This window comes from Patagioenas fasciata, chromosome 11 (genome assembly GCF_037038585.1).
Source record: "Patagioenas fasciata isolate bPatFas1 chromosome 11, bPatFas1.hap1, whole genome shotgun sequence".
In the NCBI taxonomy this organism is placed as follows: Eukaryota; Metazoa; Chordata; class Aves; order Columbiformes; family Columbidae; genus Patagioenas; species Patagioenas fasciata.
The window spans coordinates 9,165,590-9,187,122 of NC_092530.1; the positions used below are offsets into that span (position 1 = coordinate 9,165,590).

General features: G+C 38.8%; 1 protein-coding gene across 2 annotated transcripts; it reads left to right on the plus strand.

Annotated features, from left to right (window-relative positions):
* The first annotated feature begins 34 nt into the window (after nt 1-34).
* On the plus strand, nt 35-21,502 carry CHIC1 (cysteine rich hydrophobic domain 1). Of its 2 annotated transcripts, XM_071813409.1 has the most exons (7): nt 335-426; nt 1,346-1,443; nt 6,755-6,809; nt 13,531-13,686; nt 16,463-16,519; nt 16,745-16,804; nt 17,387-21,502. In XM_071813409.1, coding segments are annotated over exons 2-7 (381 nt in total). In that variant the 5' UTR covers nt 335-426; nt 1,346-1,441; the 3' UTR covers nt 17,438-21,502. The 2 variants fall into 2 exon arrangements, with proteins under 2 accessions (XP_065702743.2, XP_071669510.1); XM_065846671.2 differs by lacking the exon at nt 1,346-1,443 and having other exon boundaries at nt 35-426.
* The last annotated feature ends 31 nt before the right edge of the window (nt 21,503-21,533 follow it).

Consider the following 21,533-nt stretch of genomic DNA (forward strand, 5'->3'; position numbering starts at 1 on the left):
GCCGCCGATCCTCCCCCGCGGGCACCGCCTACCCGAGACACGGCGGGGGATGCCCGCGGCCCCTCGCAAGCACACCCCCCGCAAGAGGGCGGGGAAGAACCCAACTCTTCCCGTCCGCCCAGCAAGCGAAGAGAATGTTCCCTCCCCCGGCGGGGTACGCGCCCCTCAACACTCTCACTGTCCCGCACTGCGCCTGCGCGGCGGCACTGGCGCACAGGGTTCCGCCCCCGGCGCGCAGTGCGCAGGCGCGCGGGGAGGGCTTGAGATGAGCGTACTACTCCCCAATATGGCGGACTTCGACACTATCTATGAGCTGGAGGAGGAGGAGGAGGAGGAGTCCGAGCCTGTGGTGCGGAGCCAGGAGCTGCCTCGGCCCCGCGACGCGCCGGATCCCGTAGCGGTACGGGGTGCCGGGCACATCACCGTGTAAGGAGTGGGGGCTGGCGGCGGGCACGAGGCAGCGTGACAGGCCGGTGTGGCGGGGGCGGCGGCGGCCGGGCGGGAACACCAGGTGGGAGCACTGGGCTACCGGGGCACGGCCGCCCGCTAGCGGTGCCTGGAGGGGGTAGGGACGCGAGGAGGACTGAGCCCCGTCCCTTTTTGCCCCGAGCTCCTCACCCCCAGGACGCGAGGTGCCCGCAGCGCCGGGAGCTGCAGCTCTGCTCTCGCCCGACCTCGTCACCTGCTCTGTGAGAGCAGTTTTGCTTTTAACGTGTTAAAACGGGACACTTGGTGTTTCCCAGTAGCTTGAGGCAACCCTAAGTCGTGACTGATCACCTGAAGTTCAGCCGACTCTTGGGTGCAGAAGCAGCAGCTGATCAGCCCTGACAGTCCTGAGTGTGCTTTCTGCAAACAATGTGTTCGATAGAAAGTAAACACCACACCATGCGAGGGTCAGCAGCCTGTTCGAACGATTTGCTGTGACCCTTCTCTGCCTCAGCTGGGCCATGGAGTCCCCACGCTGCACTGCAGAGGAGGCACATGGCTGCCCTGTAGTTTATCTGCTCCAAACTTAGTTGTGAGTTTGGTTTAGGCTAAATGTTTTTATCATCAGAATGTAACGTGAGCCAGAACGTTTGCTGCTCATTTAAACACTTGGAACAGAAGATGAGCAAATTGTGATGTGATGTTTAATCGTAGGGATTTTCTTAATATTCCTACTCCTGCAAGTGGAGGACTTAATGTAACAAAGTACGTCTGTAACAAGTTGCTGGTTGTTGCATTACTTTTTGTGGCAGGAGGGAAGATATTGAAGTTTTTGTATTGCAGTGATCCATCAAGCTTGTGTTGCTTTAGGTCTGTCTGTGGATTGCATAAAAGAATGCACATTTCTCTCTGTAAATAGGTGCAGTTTGATGTAGCTATCTGCAGCAAAAACACTGGGTGGGGAAGGCTCTCTCATCCTAAGAGAACTAATGTTGGATTTGATACAGTATCCATCATGTAAGTCTGAATCAGGTTTGCATTGAGCTAGTGCCAGTGGGTGGTTGCTCTGCTGCACCACAGTGTACTTGCTTGTGTTGATGGAATTTCTTTCTGTCCTTACCCCAAATAGCACGTGGCCTGACTAAAGGAGGGATGCAACACAAGCAAAATGATCAGAATACCACCTACCCATCTTATTAGTTATCTGGCTTTAAACACTAAACTGGAAGAAATGCTACACACTTGCTTTGTCTGCCGTGATGCTTTTTGTGTGTTAGTGACGTTCCTTAAAGTTTCTTCTTGGCTCCAGCATCTTTTGGGGTTGGGCAGGAGCATCTCCAAGAACTCTGTCAACTAGTGATGTCTACAGCAAAAGAAAGCAATACTTGTAAGTGATGTGGAAATCATGAGCCCTTGTAACTACCTGAACTGTATTTCCATGCACCTTATTTTCCCTTTCTTCCACCCCTCCTAGCTTTCTTCCTGTAACAAGTATAACTTCCTGAATGGTAGAAGGCAACTTTCACCAATTCATGACTTACTTTAAAATCTCTATTAATAGAAACAGTGGATGTTATGAATAAAATGTAGTACGTAATCCTAACTTCCTCATTAAATGGGACATATTTTGCTTCCTGAAGAGTTTCTGGTTTGTATGTGTCAGCTCTGAAATTCCATCACTTTTTGATCACACAGATGCTGCTGCTTTTGAAATCAGTTGGCTTCAGAAGCAGCCTGCTCCACTTACTGAAGTAAGATACATCATTCAGTAAAACTCTTATTTGTTTTCTGAACCTGTCTGGAACAGTGCTGGTAAACATTTCTGTCCTGACAAGTCAGACACTCTATTACAAAACAAACAAATGAAACCTCAAAACCCCAGTTATTTTTAAAAAGCCATTGCATTCTTTGGATTTTTGTTTCAGGTGCCTTCTGTTCCTCATCTGATGTTGGCCTTCTTGGATGCTTTTGATATATAGGGAAGCAATAAGTGTCTAATTCCAGGGTCATTTTCTGGTCCAGCTTGAAAAGTGCAGGCCTCTTATAAAACTCCCAAGTTAGTAGATTCAAACTATGTATTACTTTCTTGCATGAGAGTTTTTGTTCTTAATGACATTGTTGGTGAGGTGCTGACCCTAACAGAGTTCTATGGCAGTATCCAAAAGTACTAAATATACATTCCAGTAATCTTCTGAGGGTTTTTAGCAGCATCTTGCTTTTTGCACTGAGTGTTTTGCTAACCCTTTTGTGCATGTCGAGTGATCATGTAAAGCGTATTTGTTTTATTTTACTCACAGAAAGAGAACGTGTGTGAAAGCAGCTAGCAAAATTTATGCTCGTCCTGTTTGATGCTCTTTCACTCTGGAAGATTCTTACTTTGAAAAAATTAACTGGCAGTCATATTTATTGTTTTAAGAAAGCTTTTGAATTTTAGCACAGAGAAATTACTAGAACCTGGTAAATGCCTTTTCTTTGCTTCTGAAAGTCCATTTTAGTGACTTATAAACCCATTGTTTGCTGTTACTTGCGTAGTCAGTGTGACTCTGGGTGCTGTATCCAAATATCTCAACAGAAACACTTTTAGTGAAGACTGAGTCATATACCTAATGACTTTCAAAAACAGAGCAGTAAACAAACTCTACCTTGCTTTCAGGTTTTTCTTTTTCTGACTTTTCCGTGCTGTGAAGTCAGTGTGAATGGATAGTAATGAGGTAATGAAATGGCCATTAAACACATTTTTTCCCTTAGCATTCAGCTTGTGATTCCTGCTTAAGTCTGCAAACTTCCTGATTTTTGATACAAGTGAACTTTTGATCTTTTCTTTAGCAGGAAGGATTTGCAGTCCAGGTGCTAACAAAAAGCATGTTATCATCAATTACAGAAGGCAGGGGAGAGCCAGGTGCTCTCACTTGTGATGACCTTTGATTTTTGTCTGTTATTACTCCATATTCCACATAATCAAAGTAGCAGATTCCATGTTTAAAACAGCAGATCACCTCAGCCTTCTGCTAGTTATCAGAACCTTAGCTTTCCAAAACGTTATCCATGGGTAAGGATGCTCTTCAGTAATTCTGTTGGCTTCATAGGAAAAGGTCCTAGGAAGAGAAAGTATTCGAAGAGAAAGTATTTAAAGATATTTCAGCTCAGGGCTCTGAATTAATGTCTTCTTTATTCTCTAATGCTGGACAAAGCTTAGATGATACTTGACGAAAAATAGAAAGTAGGCTCTGGGTTTGTCTGTTCAAGAGAGTTTAAATGTAACCAGGATTAGTTGTGGGGAAAGGAGCCATGCTGAAAGGAGTTTGGGGAGCCTGTTGTAAGAGAGTTGACTAAACGGGTTTAGCTCATGTAGTCTAGGAACACTGATTTCTATCTATAAGTACAGTATGGCATAAACAAGGATGAAGCGCTATTAAATTCAAAAGTAAAAAGAATTTAAAAAATAAAGGTAAAGCACTTGTAAATATGTCTGTTCTAGATATGAGAAAGTGTTTTCCAAAATTTTCCGGTTTCAGTTCTGGGGACAGGAAACCTTCCTTATGCTTTGCAAACTAACGGGAAGCATTTTATAATGTGATACCTGTTGCAGGTGGGGTTTGCAGTTCATGATTCAGGGTGTTCCTTTCAGTCTTTATGTGGGATTTATGAACATGCTTTGTTACAGCTCTGGATGACAAGTTGCATTCTGTCCGCTTTATAAATGAGGGAAAATGGGATGGACTTGTCTGCTGCCATACGTTGAATCAGGGAAATGGAGACAGTGAGAACTAGAAAGTGAGGTCACCCTAGTTCTATTTCAGCATTGTTGCCTATAGACAGCAGTGCTTTGCTTTTAGAGACGTTTGTGAGAAAATTGCAACCAAAGTATCTGGGTGGCTTAGCTGAATTTCTAACTGTTAGTACACTGAGCACTTGGAGAACTTACCTGGAAATAAGTTGCTAACAACTGATGTTTTAAATGATTTAATGGACAGATAATGGAAGTTATTTTACATAGCAATTTTTAAATCGAATTTTAGAAGACTTCGTAGGCCAAATCATGCTAGATCATTAGTCTGTTGTAGAAGGTTCAGCGAAGTTGCTTGTCTCATAATCGACACTTGTAAGTCTTAACTTTTTTATATTAAATATTTCAATAACACTTCATTAGCTTTGCAAGCAACTTTGTAAAAGTATAGAACTATACAACATTCTGCTTAAACATTTCTAGAAAAAATAAATCTTGTTGTATTTGGTTCTTGAACTCTGCACTCCTCCCCCCCCCCCCCCCCATCTAATAAGAGTTTAATGTTTCTGAACTGTGGTAAATCATCGCAAGGAGGGTCTGTAAAAGTTCTAGAGAAACGACAGTCAAAATCTTTAATGTTCTTCTAGCCACTTGCAGGTGTCAGTGTAAGAGAGATGCATCTTTGTCAGTGAGGTTTCTTGAATGTGTTACAACTGAATGAAGTATTTTGGCAACTGGTACAAAGTTTTGGGTGTTAAATATGTTTCATGACATTATCAGCCTTCAAATTTAATGTCATAAAATACATTTTGGTCTTGTATTCTTAATAGATCTAAATTGGAAAGCAGTAATATATGTTATTCTTTATGGAAACCGATGCTGCAGTGGGAATTTTAATGAGTATATGTGACCAATGAGATAAAAGATATTATGTATGACTTAGGAAGTTTGTAAACTACAAATTGTTGAAGGTCAGAAGAGTATTTTGGGGAAAAGCTAGTATGTTTGCATTTTTTGCTTTACTTTTGCTGTTTCCTAGGTATCTGCTGCTGATCACTGTAGGAGTCAGTGTTCTGGGCTAGGGGGACATTTAGCATGATTTAGTGGAATTAACCTGTTGAATGGGTAGAGGAAATAACTCTGCAGTATTACCTGAAATTTCCATATTGTCTGATTGCTACTTCACTACGCTTACTGTTTTAACTATTTGATTTCCTAGCACTAATTTAACATCGTTAACTAATTTGACATCATTCCAGTTCACTTGAGTATGCAGTAGCCCACGCTGTGCTGGTGTTCTGTTCAGTCACATTCACTTGTAGAAACTCAGTTAAAATATGTTGAATAAAACAAACACAATTGGCAATTGGTTACAGTGCTTAGAACAGCTTAAGAGAAAAAGGCTGAGATACCTCAATTACTCTTTGGAATTGTTTTTTTTTTTTTAATGTTTTACACAACTAGTGCTCCAGTATGCTGCTATTTTATGAGTCAAGGCTCTGACTTAAATTAGCCATTGAAGTACTTGATTGGACCTCACCAGTATTGTTGACAAACATTTTAATTAGCTTCTGGGATTTCTCAAGACAGGCCAAGTTCTTTTATAATGCTTATCTATTCTTTAAGGTTTATTTTACATTGTTGTATACTTTTTTGTAAACAAGTCACATGGCCAGGTTTGGATATCTGAATTTTACACTGTGCACATGGGTGCGTATGGATTATGTAATGATAGGCGACTGATGACTTTTCAGCAACATGCGTATTTGTGCAAGTGACCAGTAAGGAGTATTTCAGGGGTCACTTTGACTCAAACAGATACTCTCTCTCCAGAAGGTTTGTTTCTGCAATAAATATTGCAATACTCAATATATTTGTGCTCCCTGTTTTAGCTGTGATCCTTTTGGATGTTTGTTTTTACAAAAATGCTCAGGAGATAAGTTAGCAGAGCTGACGGTGAAGTTGATGTACACTATATTTAACTTTACAAACTTAACATTAAGCTCTGTTCAAACAGTCACAGTGATGCCTAAGACTTAATTTTCTTGAAGTTCTCAGTTGTTTTGAAACTGTTCTTTGTGTAGGCTCTTAACATGTTTTGCATGAGATAGTTTAACTCAGCCCAAAGCAGTTTTTTTAAAAACTATATGGTTATAAATTCCGATGATGATGATGAATGTGTTTCTTATAACTAGCCTTATCTGTTGCATGTGAATAAATTGCATGAGTAAGAAAAATAGCACTGGAAGGATTTTTGAACCTAGTAAAATTGAAATTTAATAGCTGGATCTCTTGTTTCTTGAAGCAAGCAAAGACTGAAACTCACTGCCCTCCAACTGTAAAAGAATTTTTGCATTTTTAGCAACTTGAATGTATTGAAGTAAGGCAACAAGTTATATTTCTTTGTCTTAGAAATTACCTTATGAGTGATACACAAGACCTTATATAAACTTAGATTGACAGCTTATGAAATAATGTAAATATAAGGGCAAAATAAATTAATAGGTGTTTTTAAAGTAAAAAAATCTATTACAGTTTTTTATTAAGGGAAACAAAAAAAGTTAGGTGGAATATATTTTGTTTGTCTCTTTTGTTTTCAAGGTTTGGCTTGAGCAACAAGTTTGATACAGAATTTCCTTCTGTTCTGACAGGGAAGGTAAGTGTGAGATTAAACTGTTCTTTTAAATGGAAAGATCCAGTGCATCCAGTGGTTTCTGTGTTACGAATACATGCTCATGAATCCACAGGCCAGTGCTGCGCTGTTGAATTCACTCTGTCCTCTATGAGATACCTGGTTGATGGCCAGTCCCTGCAGTGTACTCGGAAACAAGAAAAAATGATTTGCAGTGATTGCTGTCATTATTGACATTCTAAACACAGAAAAACTCTATGTGGCATCATACTGTTTTCATGGCCACAATCTACATGAAAGCAAGAATCATTTAACCTTGCTTTATCGATATCTGGCATTTAGGCTACCTCCTGTGTAAATGAAATTATTTCAAGTACTAGACCTCTCTGTGTAATATTTCTGTCAAGCCTTGAGCTTATATTAGATGTCTGGAAGAGAATCTGTTTTATCTAAAGCTCTAGGGAACAAAACATAGTGTTAAATCTACAAATGAAGTAGCTTTTTAGTACATTTTCAGAAATACAGTGATTGTTCTGAAAATGAGTGGTGACAATTCTCTTGCTTTCTCTGGAGGCCTGTCATCTTATTAAATGCAAGTTTAATAAATATTAATTTGTAGCTATTAATTAATGAAATCTTGTAACAAAAATCTTGGTTATAAATTCATAATCATATTTTTGGTATTAGGCTTAAATTTTGAATTCTTTTTCTCTTGGATTTTTTTCTTTCTGCTCTTTCATCCTCTAGTGCTTTCATTTTGCCTCATTTTATATCCCCCTTGTCTATTTTTTCCAGAATTTGTGAAGAAAATGTTTATTTGGCTCTTACTTCTTTCCCTAATGTCGTACCATAAGCTACTCTACCTCTGCAGCCTCTTGCAGTAGCTGTTGAGTCATATCAACAATATACTAAAACGCAGCTGGATGGTGTCTCCTGGTTCTGCCAAATCCATCTGGGGTTTTTCTCCTTCATTTTCACCCCAGAGCAGAATGAATGAAGTACTTGTGTTGGATTTGTCCAGTGCAGTTGAAAAGCAGGTTGCTGTTTGGAGTTTTGGGTTGTTAAAGGACAGCCTGGGAAGTCTGCGCTTGCTTCAGAGTCTTGCTGAGCTCAAAAAGAGTCATCTTACTGATTCCATAGTATGTAATGTGAGGGCTACTGATAACACCATTTGCGTTTCATCATGTTGCATGTCTAAGGTTTATTCTTTTTTGCAAAGCTCTTTCTGATCACTGAAAAACCACAGAATACTTTTTGGAAATAGCAATTTTTATGTTCTTGTAGCCAAGTTGTAGTTTATTATAAATAGGCACATATATAAAATACTGTTGAGGGTTTTGATTGTGGGGTGACAATAAAACCCCGGCAGATGTATTGTTAACCTCCTCTCCTCCCCTCCTTCTCCCTTTTGCCCCTCCCTCTCCCCCCTTCCCACTCAGCACAGGTGATTGGGAGGGAAAGAAGGACAGAGAGAAGAGAGTTGGAAAAATTAATAATGTTTTACTAACGCTACTGATAAAATAGAGAAAATAATACAAAAGATACAAAACCAATCTTGGAAGTCTCAGCAACTGCAGAGCCAGCACCCGAAGTCCTGGACTGGACTCTGCAGCCAACTGGAGCTGGATTCAGTCTGTCACTGGCCTCAGTTCGCAGGGACGATGTACAAGGTCTTCTCCTAATGTCGGCCATAAGGAAAAGGGAGAAAGGGGGGCGAGATCCTCATGATCTCCCACTTTTATATGGAGTATTCACATGAATGGGATGTTATACACAGTTGGTCAGTTTCTTGGTCACCTGTTTCTCGTTGCCCCTCTTGGGAGATGTGAATCTGTCCTTATCAATAACTTTGCATTCCATTGCTATGTTTACCAAAACATGTATCTGGTTCTCCAGGAAAATGCAGCTCATAAGAAGCTTTGGCTGACAGGCAAATTCACTAAAAGAGAAACTTGTTTTTTAACAAAACCAGGACAAATACCTATAAGGAAATGTTAAAACTTGTTTATGTAGGTTAACCTCTTTCTCTCTGTCTAAATTACATGTATGTTAAAAAAAACGCAAAGCCTGCAATTTTAATACAAGCATCAATGCCATTTTGCACTGTATTTTTCTCCTCTTGTTAAATAGTGAACAAAAGCTATGTTTAAAGATCAGTTGACGACTTGGACTTAATTTTGCAAAGAGAGGAAAGAGGAAGTTGTTCTGCTTGGCATTTACCCTTCTTCTTGCATAGATCTAATCAGTGACTTTGCTCTATGGAGGTATGCTGCTTCTCTTGAGAATCTTGATATCCTGTTATCCTTTTCTCATATATGGATTTGAGTGGCTTGCTGAGTAAGAAGACCTTGAAAATAAATTAGTTCCCTTTTGTGGGGAAAAAACTCCAATCAAATGAGGTAGTAAACCTCTTTTTTTTCCTTACTGTCTGCCACATGCTGTTATGAAAGACATTAAAAACCGCAGTTGTGGGTTTTTTGGTTTTTAATACTTTCATGAATTGCAAGAGATAAATCTGTGACTTCCAGTGGTTGTGGCAGTCAATCACTTTTTTCCCGTTATTGAAAATGAAAGCTCATTTTTTTCAAGTAAGGTTTTCTTCAGAGACCCTGATAAATAATTCACAATAATAAGAATTTTAGTCGGTTGACACACCACTATAAGATCCTTTACTGTTCTTAAAATACAAGTTTTTACTTTGTCTGAAATCACAAGTTTTGAATCGCATAGCAACAGTTTATATTAACAATTTGTGATTAAAAGATTTATTATGAACTTGCATTAGTTCACAGCTAGTATAAGGTAATGTCATACTTTATTCAGATTGTCTGTGTATCATTAAGTTTAATGGCTTTGTTGTCCAATGTAAATTGATATTAATAATATATCCCAATGGCTAATGGAGTGTAAAAGATGAAGCTGTTAGGTGTGGTTGATAGATTTTTCAATGGTATTATTTTTCTTTGTAATAAATACAGATGAAGATCTGGGGTTTTAAACACAGAATGAAAATCTATCCAACGCACAATAAAAATCCTGAATAGGTAAAACTATTGAGCTACGCCTTTCATGTGTTGGTCTTTGCTAGTTCAGCTAGATAGACTTGGTATTCATCTTGCCCGTTGAGACACAAGCTTCATCTGGTTTGTAAATATCGAGCTAGGTTTTTGACCGGTGCGTTCTGCTCAATGGAATATTTTAAGAAAAGATTTGACTACATTTAATACAGAGGCAATACTTAGGCCCAAGTCCAATCACCTTATTAAAAGCTAAATTTAAATTTTGTGTGCTACAGCTTTATAGGATTACTAATTCTTTTAAAAGAAGCATTTAAAAGCTTTTAACAAAATACTCTTCATGATGTATGGCACAGTAGCACACACTGCTCCAGGTGACAAGAAAATGATGGAGCTGGCGAACCTTAGGGGAGAAAGTGGAGTTTCCTGCCCTGGTCTTAAAGCAGTGAAGGTCCTGTACAGAGATTATTGTGCAGTGTGGGGAAATGTAAGCCATAAAATGTGCTCTTGGTATTGTGATCCCATTGCCACACGTGATGGATAGGGTTTGTGATCATGATGATTGGAGGAGAAAGATCAGGCCTGCTGGGCTTTACTTGCTCTCTTCCTGTGTTTGTAGATTCTCTTGCATCCTGTTGTAAAATATTATGACACCCCCTCCCTTCCTTTTATGTTTGGGGTTTTTTTTTCCTCCCTTAAAGACCTAAAAGGAACTGATGTCTCTTTACAAGGTTTACTACACAGCCAGGAGCTATGTACTTATCTCAAGTCTTTTCAAGACCCAGACACAAACTCTCCAAGAGACTTGCCAAAAGTACCCAAAAACTAGACTGTCTTAGGGAGCTTTCTTTTGTGCAGGAGGTGCCATTCATTCTCTGCTTGAAATATATTACTTATTTCATATTAACCTTTCAATATCTGTACCTGCAAGAAAGGTGAGATTTAAAATTATGCAGAATATAAAAAAAGTTCTTTGGTGACTGTTTCATTTGGATACCATTTTATTATTAAATTAGAACAGTCCTTTTATTTACAGATATTTCATTCTTTGTCACTGTGTAACAATGCATAACTGTTACTGGGCTGTAAACTGAGGGCAAGAAAACTGTTGTTTGCTTCTATTTGTCACAGAATTAGGCTTATCTTGGTCACCAGTTCCTTTAGTTTCAAATGAAAATGCGTAATTGACTGACAGAAATATTCATTGTCATTACATTTCCTGAAGGTAGAAATATATCCAATAGTTTGGGTTAGGCATAACCATCATGAGTCATTTCATCCTGCAGCTAAGTGATTCCTCTTTACATGAAAGTATCTGGTGCATTAGTAGGTAGCAGTGGTGCTTTCCTAATATTATATTAAGGTGAAGTTAGTACCAAAATTTCTGCAGTGCTGTGCTTTGCAGGAAGGAGAGTACATCAACATTGTTCTGGTAAAACAGCATCAAACTGTTAACTTGATGAGAACAGGGACTCCTTTAAAAGCAGCACAGAAATAGGGAATCTCACTATCCCAGTGCTTTCTTATTAGGTCCCAAATTTTTCTGCCAGCTCTGATCTAAGAATCTGCATGACTTCTTTTCGTGTTGGATGTTGTCATCAGTTATCGATTTCTTCATGTTAAACTAAATTTTATGCCATGCTATTCCTTTGTCTTTGGTAGGTTCATACAGCTGTATTTTGGGGTTAAGCGTGTGGTGTTGTTAAGGGCAGCAAACTTTGTGTCTAATAGAAAAGGAAACTTTCTATTTTCTTAGTGGGATTCATTGTGACAATACCAATGGGGTCAAGAAAAAAAACCACCACCACCAAGCAACTTGCTTTCAGATAAACACATAGAATTATACATATAAAAATTCCAAAAGACTTACTAAAAAAGTGCCATTTGTGCACATCCAAATGTTAAGAACATGTAAACATCCCTAAGAGCTGAGAATGCTAGTTCGTTAATGCGCATAGTCTCGGTTTACTTTGAAGCATGTCTGCAGAAGCTCTATGTTACTCATACTGCATACAACCAACCCAGTTGTACTTTATTACAACACTTGCTCCCACATTGAAGATGAAATGGTCTTACTCATGTCCATTGATGTTTGTGGTATCCTAAATACAGGAGCCAGCACTGCCAAGGAGATCTGTAAAACCACCTGTTTCAGATACATGCAAGTACAGACTAGTTTTCCACATTGCAATGTGATTTTTGTTCTGCTCATTGAAAATGTCCCAAGACATGGGATTTCTGGGGGGTTGTTGCCCCCCCCTTTTTTTTTTAAACTAAGCTGTATACTTAATTCCTGCTACAAAATAATCACAATGTTAAATTATATTCTTATATTACTAACTGTAGACCTGGCCTATGTACAAACCCAGCTGACCTCTGACTCCATCCTGCATGGTGATCTGAATGGCCAGGAAACAGATGTTGTATTTATTTACTCCCTTTCCTGCTATGTTTGAATGAATTTGGCTCTTGTGAATAGGCGGAGGTAGCAGAACCAGGTCCTCTCCATTTCCCGTCCCGTAGTTTTGCTCCTTTGGTGAAAGGAGTCTTTGTCATTAAGTTAATGCTTTTGTTGTTGTTCCCCTTGTTTGCAGAATCCAATGAACGGAGCTGGGTTTGCTTGGCTACAGTTACATAGCTTTGTATCCAGACTAATTCAGGGGGGTGGGTTTCTTCAACATGGCAAGTAGTTAAGAAAGTTTTTTTACTTTTTTGCTTTAGTTGTGCCTGACTGGTCAAATCTATTCATTTGGATCTGATTATTCTGCCCTATGCGCTCGAATGCTGGGTTGTGTTACAGTTGAGAGTGTCATCTTGGAGTCAGTACCACAAATCTGTATTTGACTTGTCAGATGAAAGTTATTTAGATTCTGTAGAGAGAGGAGGGATTTGGGGTATGTAAATAGGTAACTGCTCTCAATCTTTTGTAAGAAACATGCTGCTGTTGGGGAAAGGAGTTTGTTTTTGATAGAAAATGTGGTTTTCCACTGTAACCCTGCAGTGGCAATATATAGAAAATATTACTTTGAGTAAGCTCTGCTGGATATTTTTTAAATAAGTCAGTTTTGAACAGCCAGGCTTTATTCATAACCCCATACAAGATGCATTTATTTGCCTTGAATATAATCCAGTATATGTCCTTCCAGGCTTCCCTATTTTAGGAAGCAGCCACAAGTGAAGTTGTGGCCTCCCATCAATATGGGCCACTCCATGGATTCATCTGTAGACAGGGCTTCACCGTCATCCAGGCACAGTGTAGACTTGCACTAGTATGAAATTAATTTGGACAATATTATCCTTTTTTTTATGTGACACACAAGTGTTTTTACTACCAAGCTGCCTCACGTTCCCTTGAAAACCAGATATCTGTTATTCTTCCTTTTTTTTTGGTCAGTGTAGCCAGTGCAGATGTTCCACAGCTGTGTCCCACTTCTGGTTTTGTTTGTTATCAGGACAATTGATTTATTAATGGTGCAATAAATAAGAATGAGACTGTTCATCTAAGTGATGCTCAGCTTTTTAATGCAAGTTTTTGGAAAGCGTGCACCATAAATTAATTTGTTACAGGGAATGGACTTTTCACACTCACTGGATGACCAGCGCTTTAGAGGACAGGGTCATACTGCATCGTGCTATTATATTTCATTGACATTTTAATCTGTAGAGGCAGTTATTGAGAAAATACACCTGTAATGGCTTTCCACTGAAGTTCAGCACTTCTGTTGCAGGTTGCCCCAGAAGAATTCAAGACCAGCATCAGTCGTGTGAACGCCTGTTTGAGAAAGAACCTCCCTGTCAATGTGAAGTGGCTGCTTTGCGGCTGTCTGTGCTGCTGCTGCACGCTGGGCTGTAGCCTGTGGCCTGTCGTTTGTCTTAACAAAAGAGTAAGTATATGTTTCATTATTCTGTACATGTTCTTATTCAGTTTATTTTGCAATTACTGATAACATTAAATAATGGTTAATCATCTCATCCCCATTTCAAAACCCTTTTTTTGTCTCACTTGCATTCAAAAAGTTATTCCATTTTGCCATTTCTTGGAAAACAAAAAATATGTTTGTTAATGAAGTAAATTACACCAAATTACCAATCGAATTAGTAGCTTTAGGAATAGTTAATCCCATCTCAGTTTGCAGAACAGGATGGAGTATATGATAACCTTATTTTCCAGGATTTCCAAATGTCTGAGAATTGAAATGAGTGCAGGACTGGACACTGACCTGCAAAGACTGCCTGAACTGGAGGCTAAATTACTTCTTCACACACAGCCCAGAATAATAATTATTATTTTAAATAAAAATCACTTTTTTGTATGTTATAGATACTATAACATTTCAGAGCTGAGACTTATTCGATGTACTTTACTGTGCTGTTTCTATTAAGAACAAACACAAATTTGTTTTCTATTTGGGAAATTTAAAGACTTCCCTTTTACGTATTTTTTTTTTCAACAAAAAGTTGACAACTCTTGTAATCAGGTCCAAAGTAATAATTCTGAAAAGCACTTTAGCAATATCAAGTAAAGGTAATTGTAATTACCTCCATGGTTAACATGGGTTACATTTAGAGTTGATTTATCACAGAATCAACTGGGTTGGAAAAGATGTCAGAGATCAAGTCCAACCCTTGGTCCAACTCCAGTCCATTACTAGATCATGGCACTAAGTGCCATGGCCAATCTCAGTTTAAAAACCTCCAGGGCCGGTGAGTCCAGCACCTCCCTGGGCAGCCATTCCAATGCTGACCACTCTCTCTGCACAGAATTGCTTTCTAATCTCCAGCTTCAATTTCCCCTGGCAGAGTTGAAGCCCATGCCCCCTTGTCCTATTGCTGACTGCCTGGGAGAAGAGCCCAATCCCCACCTGGCTAGAACTGCCCTTCAGGTCGTTCTAGAGAGTGCTGAGCTCACTTCTAAGCCTCCTCTGCTCCAGACTGAACAAGCCCAGCTCCCTCAGCCTCTCCCCATAGCTCTTGTGTTCAAGCCCCTTCACCAGTCTTGTTGCTCTTCTCTGGACCCGCTCCAGTACTTCAGTCTCTTTCCTGAACTCAGAGTACAGGGGAAGGATCACTGCCCTTGTCCTGCTGACCACGCTGGTTTGGATACAGGACAGGACACCATTGGCCTTCTTGGCCACCTGGGCACACTGTTGGCTCATGTTGAACTTCCTGTCCATTAGTACCCCCAGGTCCCTTTCTGCCTGACTGCTCTCCAGCCACTCTGTGCCCAGCGTGGAGCGCTGCAGGGGGTTGTTGTGGCCAAAGTGCAGGACCCGGCACTTGGCCTTGTTGAACTTCATCCCATTGGAATCGGCCCATTTTTCCAGTCTATCCAGATCCCTCTGCAGAGCCCTCCTGCCTTCCAGCAGGTCCACACTCCCTCCCAACTTGGTGTCATCAGCAAATTTGCTCATGATGGTCTCAATCCCCTCATCTAAATCATCAATAAAGATGTTAAACAGGAAGTTAAGTGTCTAGGAAATGCATAAATAGGAAGAGTGTAATGGTATTTTTTGAAGCTGTGTGGTTTGTAAGACTTGTAGTGAAGTGTTGAGATAAAGCCTGCTTCCAAAGTGAAGGAGAAAAAGGCAAGAAAACCCAATGACTGCTTTGGAAAGAATAACCCCCAGTTTTATAGCTGAGCGTGATGTTACATGGCATGGAATGTCCCTTTGGTCAATGCTGTTCAGTAACAGCTAAAACACTGATGTGGTATCGACACTATTTTAGCCATAGATCTAAAACAGCACCATATAAACTGCTGTGAAGAAAATTAACTCCAGCCCAACCAGTCCCCATACACTCATCTAGCAACAAAAGGCATTACGAGATCCAAAGGCTGGAATATGAAACTAAGGCAGGTAAAACCGGTAACAGCATGTACTTTTTAATTCCAAGGGTAGCTTTGTCACTGGAAAAACCTCCAGAGAAGTGGTGGATTTCCCCCCATTTGACTCAGGACTGGATAGCTTTGTATCTTTTGTAATGAAATGGTTTAGTTCACCTACTGTTACCAGCTTCAGCAAAGAAATTGGTGGATAGAATTTTGTGGCATATTAATACAATGCAGGAACTGCAGTAGGTCATCACAGTGGTCTTTTTATGACCTTAAAAAAATCACTGAAATTCCCCAAATCATCTCCTCTCCCACAACTGTGGAAAGAGCAAAACATAAAGATCACGTGCACTTTGGTATCCAAGAGTTGAAAATGCAGGCACTCTTTGTTGTGAGCTGGAGTTCTGTATGACTGGGATTTTTTTCAGGATTCAGATAACAATTCCATTAGCAAAATCTGGAAATGACATGTATGTGAATTATGTGTTGTCAGTAGACAACCTGTAGTGACTGCAGTATTTGGCCAGTTCTTGGCTGTGGTGTAGACAAAATCACTCAATTCATAAGGATCTCTTACTAAGTAAATGAATTCTGGGAAGGTTGTAGTCCCAAGTTAACAAAAATCCCATGGATGTTGGGTTTTTTTTGAAGGTGATCTGATGTTGTGGAGTGGGGAGTTCAAGTGGTAGGACTTCATTTTATACTTTTTCTTTTGCTTGTTTCTGCTTCTATAAAACTAATTTTAAGGCAGAAATGTAGTAGCAGGATTCTTCCGGAGGAGGCTGGCTAATGAACCATTTATAATACACTTTTGGCTTACTTTTTAGACTAGAAGATCAATTCAGAAGTTATTAGAATGGGAAAATAACAGACTATATCATAAGGTAAGTTAGAGTGTTTGTTTTCTTCAGCTTTAAGAATAGCAAGTTTTTTTACATAACTGGCATATAGGAATTTTACAGTCTTGTTATAGTTCCATACCATACTGATCTTAAATCTGTCTCTGAAGTGTTTCAGATCCTTGTAATTTGATTTTGCTAATGCTTGTTACATTACTCATCAAAACAAAGCTGTAGTATGCATTAATCCTTTGATAATTATTCTCTTAGCTTGGTTTGCACTGGAAGCTGAGTAAGAGGAAATGCGAAACTAGCAATATGATGGAATATGTAAGTATTACTTCCATTACTTATTTGGTATTTAACGTAACTATGATTTTATAGATAATGTTTAACTTACTAGACTGTCACCTGTCCGAAAAAAAACTTTGAGAACAACATGTGGTCATGTTTGCTATACACCCATGAAAGCCACTTTTACCAAGAGCAACTGTGGCATATGTTAAGACTTAGAAATTGTCAGCGCTAAACATCTTTTTCAGTTTATAACAATGCTACATTTGTAGTGCAGGTACGCTTGTTTTGGTCTGTAATTTGTAATGAGGGAGGCCCATTGAGACTTTGTGCATTGATGTGATTCCCATACCAGTCTGTAGCTTTAACAGTTATCCACCTTTTCCATTGGTATTCGTAATTGCTTTGATTCAAATTCTTTGTGCGGAAATATTGAAGCCCTGTATTTCAGAACAACTAGAGTATCTGCTTTGTTACTTGGGAAAACATTCCCTCCTTACAGAATATCTCAGATACATTTAGTCTTAGGTACTAGCTAATGTTGCATGGAAATTGTGCTGAAGATTTGAACTTTTTGGTTACTGTGTTCTGTTCTTGTTTCTTTCCCTTCTTCAACAGGTAATATTAATAGAGTTCTTACCAAAATATCCCATATTTCGACCTGACTGAGGAACAGCATTTGATCGTTCATGTTACCTGTCATTTTCTACCCTTAGTGCCTTGTAGATGATTTTGGAAAGAAGATGGTCTACTTTGCTGTGACTTAAAATTGTTCTTCAGTAGAATATCTTCCTTGCTATGTTACTTTCTTTTGTTAAGAAGAGAACAATTTGCACATTTTTTTATGTTAAATGAGGCTTCTATGTTGCACTCTGAATTTTTAACATTAACTGATATACTTGCCACTAGGGATCTAACATCAGTGCTGCTTAAACTTGTTCTGAGCATGCTGCCTTATTAATTTCTATATTTGCTGTCCTCAAACATGCATCCTAATGCCATGTCATACTATATTTCATTCAAAACATCGCAACCCTATAAACCCTCAGTAGAAATGTCCAGGTAAGCATCTAGTAGTAATGACTTCAGTATAACTTGCTTGCATAGGACTTGCAATCAACAGCACTGGTTTTGTCCTGCACTTTGCAAAATCATCATTTTCAGTAGGGGGTTGATTATTTTGCCCACTATGGATTTGTAAATATTGACTCTTTGCATAATGTAAAGTGTGGTATGCCAAGGTTTACAGACTGTAATATAGCTCTTATTCTATTGCCAACAGCCCGACATCGTTTTATTCATTACATTTGCTAGTATCCCTCAGATTGTATAGACCCATTCACATGCTGGTTTCACGGTAAAGCCATAATGAGTTTGTACATGTTGTCAGATGTGTAGGGCTCAGTTGCACTTTGTTTAGTAAATGGATGAAAAATGCATAGCATTTCTGTCTTTTCTTCTTTTAAGTATTTCAGGTGTTGCTTGTAGCATCTGAAATATGAAGCTTAAATACTGTTCACCTTTGAAAAAGTTGCATTTGTGGGGTAGATGGTGGCTGCTACTAGCAAAATACCCTAAGGCCTCTTTTTAGTTAGGAATATATGGATGTCAAGTTTTGTTTTCTTTTTGAGTAAGGAAAAAAAAAATGGTTCATAATTGGGGACCTTCATTACTAAGGAGAAAAATTTGGAACAGCCAAATCAAAGCTGGAGTAACACTTTCTTTTTTTTTCTGTAGTGTGATAGTACTTAACAGTTAAGTGACACAGTATCCTTTTCTAGTGGAAATAAATTTAAATCAGAGTAGTGTTTCACAATATGCTGGCAGGAGGAAGTGGATCAGTTGAAAGGGTTCATGCTTATTTTTTGGCATTCAGGAACAGTCTGAAAAGCCACAAACTGTGGAATTCTTAAGTATTTTTGGATTCTTCCCTGTTTGACTGATCTCAGGAAGGGAGGTAACTGTAGAAAAACTTCTGGAATGGCTGGCCTAAGCAAGACCACTCGATAATAGTAAGCGAATGAAAATTGATGCCAAGTTCCCTCCCTTTCCTAACTAGAAATAAGAAATCAGAGAAAAGACAGCAGATGACTGAGTATCTGCATGTTGTGATGAATACCAGCATAAACGTCCAGGCATTTCTTTGCAGCAGCTTGACTCCTTGCGACATCATCCCAAGTCACTTTTTAGTTTCAGGGTGACTTGAGATTTCCTCGGAATATATTTGCATCTTTTCAGTATGCAATGCTGTATTAAAATATATTACCTATAAGACCATTGCATTCTACTAACTGTAGTAGGCCAGATTTCTTGTACGCAGTGTTTACAGCAGGCCAGTTTTATGCAAGTTGTTACTTCGAATTGTTTTGTGCTATTCTTACTGTACAGCTGAGGAGTGTCAGACTCCAGCGCTTGCAGTAGTTTCCAATCACAGACCAATGCTTCATCTTCTGAAATCTGTATATTTAGTGGAGAGGTTTGGTTTGAGTGGTAGATTGGTGACAACTTAACTGTGTAATTGCATTTGTAACATAACGAATAAAAACCTACTGTGTTTGAATTTAATATTAGCTACACCTTGCAACTTGGAATTCTATCACAGAACCGAGCAAAGTGTTCTGTCTAATTTATATTTTTTTAGGATGAGTGTTAACTGGAAGCAGAGAAAATACTTAATGGCAGAAAAACGCAGTGCAAACCAAAACTGAAATAGCATACTTAGTTCTATGTATTTCCCCTACAAATAAGTTTCTGGAGTAAATGAAGGGAGCTTAGCATAATTAACAGGACAATGGAAGTTTCTTACTGTTAGCCAGAACTTTATTAGTTATTTGCTTTTTCTTTTTGTGTGTGACACACTCAACAATCTCAGCAGGTTCTTATTTTCTTCTTCATGTGACTATATTTTCAAAATGTTCTTTTCCAACTGACAGACCGGGCAAGCCAAAAGTGAGTTGTAGTAGTTGCCAGCGGTGAATGCTGAGCAGTCTTCAGTCCCACTGCCAACAAAAATCCTCTTCAGCCTGTGCTGACTTCATCGTATTCACTTCAGAATTTTTCAGTCTGATTTGTCTTGTTTCTGTGAAGTGCTGTGCCAAGCGGAGATAATACCCAGAGCTACAGGAGTCACCAGTCCTTGCTGTGATGTGACCAGAGATCCGAGGCTTTGCATTCCCACCCTTGTCCCTTTGTCCCCTTTCTGTGGGCCTGGCCATGTCCCCTGCCCCTGTGTCTCTCCTGGGCACCACAAGGCACTTAAGCACAGAATATAAGTTTTTAAAGTTTACATTTTAAGTACGTAAATTTTATTTTGTCCTTAATTATTGGTTATATAGGCTTCAAACCATGAAAGGGTCTCTTCTTTTTGTTTTAATAGGCATTTAAATATGTGGGCATAAAGCAACTAGTAAAGAGTATGAGAGCCAAAACTGCCTTTTACAGTAAGTTTCATGTTTTAGTAAGTAGATAAATTTGCATTAAAATGCAAAACCAGCACACAGTATTATATTTGCATCTGAAAGACACAAGTTCTATAGCTCCTTTAAAAGTGAAGGCAGCTCTAAGTACTGCTGTGAACTCTCTGCACTTGGGTCTACAGGTTCATTTTTTTCCCTGGACTTTGCTTTAATATAAAAACATTCAGCAGGTAATTATATATCATGAGACTGAAATTTTCATTTTTTACAATAAGAAGTCATCATGAATTGGTAAACCAGTTTATGCAGGATACTTGTTAATTGGAGAAAGATATTAATGTCAGCAAAGTGTAGTGGAAGTGGTAAAGAAAGTGCCTTGACTGGTTCTAACAAAAGGGAAAACATTGTGCAGAGAGTAAGGAGAAAAGGGAACTAGGAACTATCAGTAGTGTGAGTTTACAGCAGATTTTTAAAAGCAGTTACCGTCTACCAAATCAATGTTTAATTTTTCATATAAACATGTTGACATTAACTTTCTACTTTTTATCTAGGAAACATTTGGGTTTGTATGTAGCAAGTTTTTGTATCTAAGGAGTATTGAAGTATTAAACACCATTAAAGCTCTTAGCTACTGGTTCCCACCTGCATCTGTGAAGTTTTACTATAGGAGGGGAAAAAAAATAGTGTTCCAACTCATGCACAGACAAGTCTAGGAAGTATGGATTCAGTTGTAGACAACAGAAAACATTTTTGCCAAATCTGGTGTGGTCTTGATAAAAACAGTTCATGTAGTTTCCTCAATAGATACCAAACTCCATATGCAAAAACACAAATACATGTTTATTATTGTCCCACTATGACAGTTTACTGCATTTACTCATCAACACACTACCATTGGAGCAATAAAAATCTCAAGCTATTAGTATTAAATGTAAATAATTTCTCATTTTAGTAAGTAATGTTATGTGATTCTCCTGCCATTTTTTTTTGTTGTTTTCTGCTTTTGGTGTTCTTATGGTGTAATGTTACTTGTACTGCCTAAGAAAAATGGTTTTGTTTAAGCTGTATGAAACCTTGCGTTCTTAACATTTTTATTCTGTTTACAAGTGAACACCCACTTTTTTAATAGGACCTCACATCTTGAGAGTTTTCTTTCTTTTTTTTTTTTTTTTTTTAATTAAAATAAAATTCTAACTGAGCTCGCTTTCTACAGTTTACTGTACTGGCTTGTGCCATTAAAAGAAGCTGGAAGTCAGACATGCTTGATCACTTTGAGACATTTTTCTTTAATTAAATTTAAAGATGAAAACCTTTGAAAGTGCAATGTGTTTATGGAAAGAAAAAAATCA

What these genes read in the sequence shown, in the direction of transcription:
- CHIC1 (XM_065846671.2), top strand. Translation starts at nt 50, where the DNA reads ATGCCCGCGGCCCCTCGCAAGCACACCCCCCGCAAGAGGGCGGGGAAG. An exon ending in ATAACAGACTATATCATAAG is followed by an intron (nt 16,520 to 16,744) that starts GTAAGTTAGAGT and finishes TTATTCTCTTAG; the next exon opens with CTTGGTTTGCACTGGAAGCT. An exon ending in CTAGCAATATGATGGAATAT is followed by an intron (nt 16,805 to 17,386) that starts GTAAGTATTACT and finishes CTTCTTCAACAG; the next exon opens with GTAATATTAATAGAGTTCTT.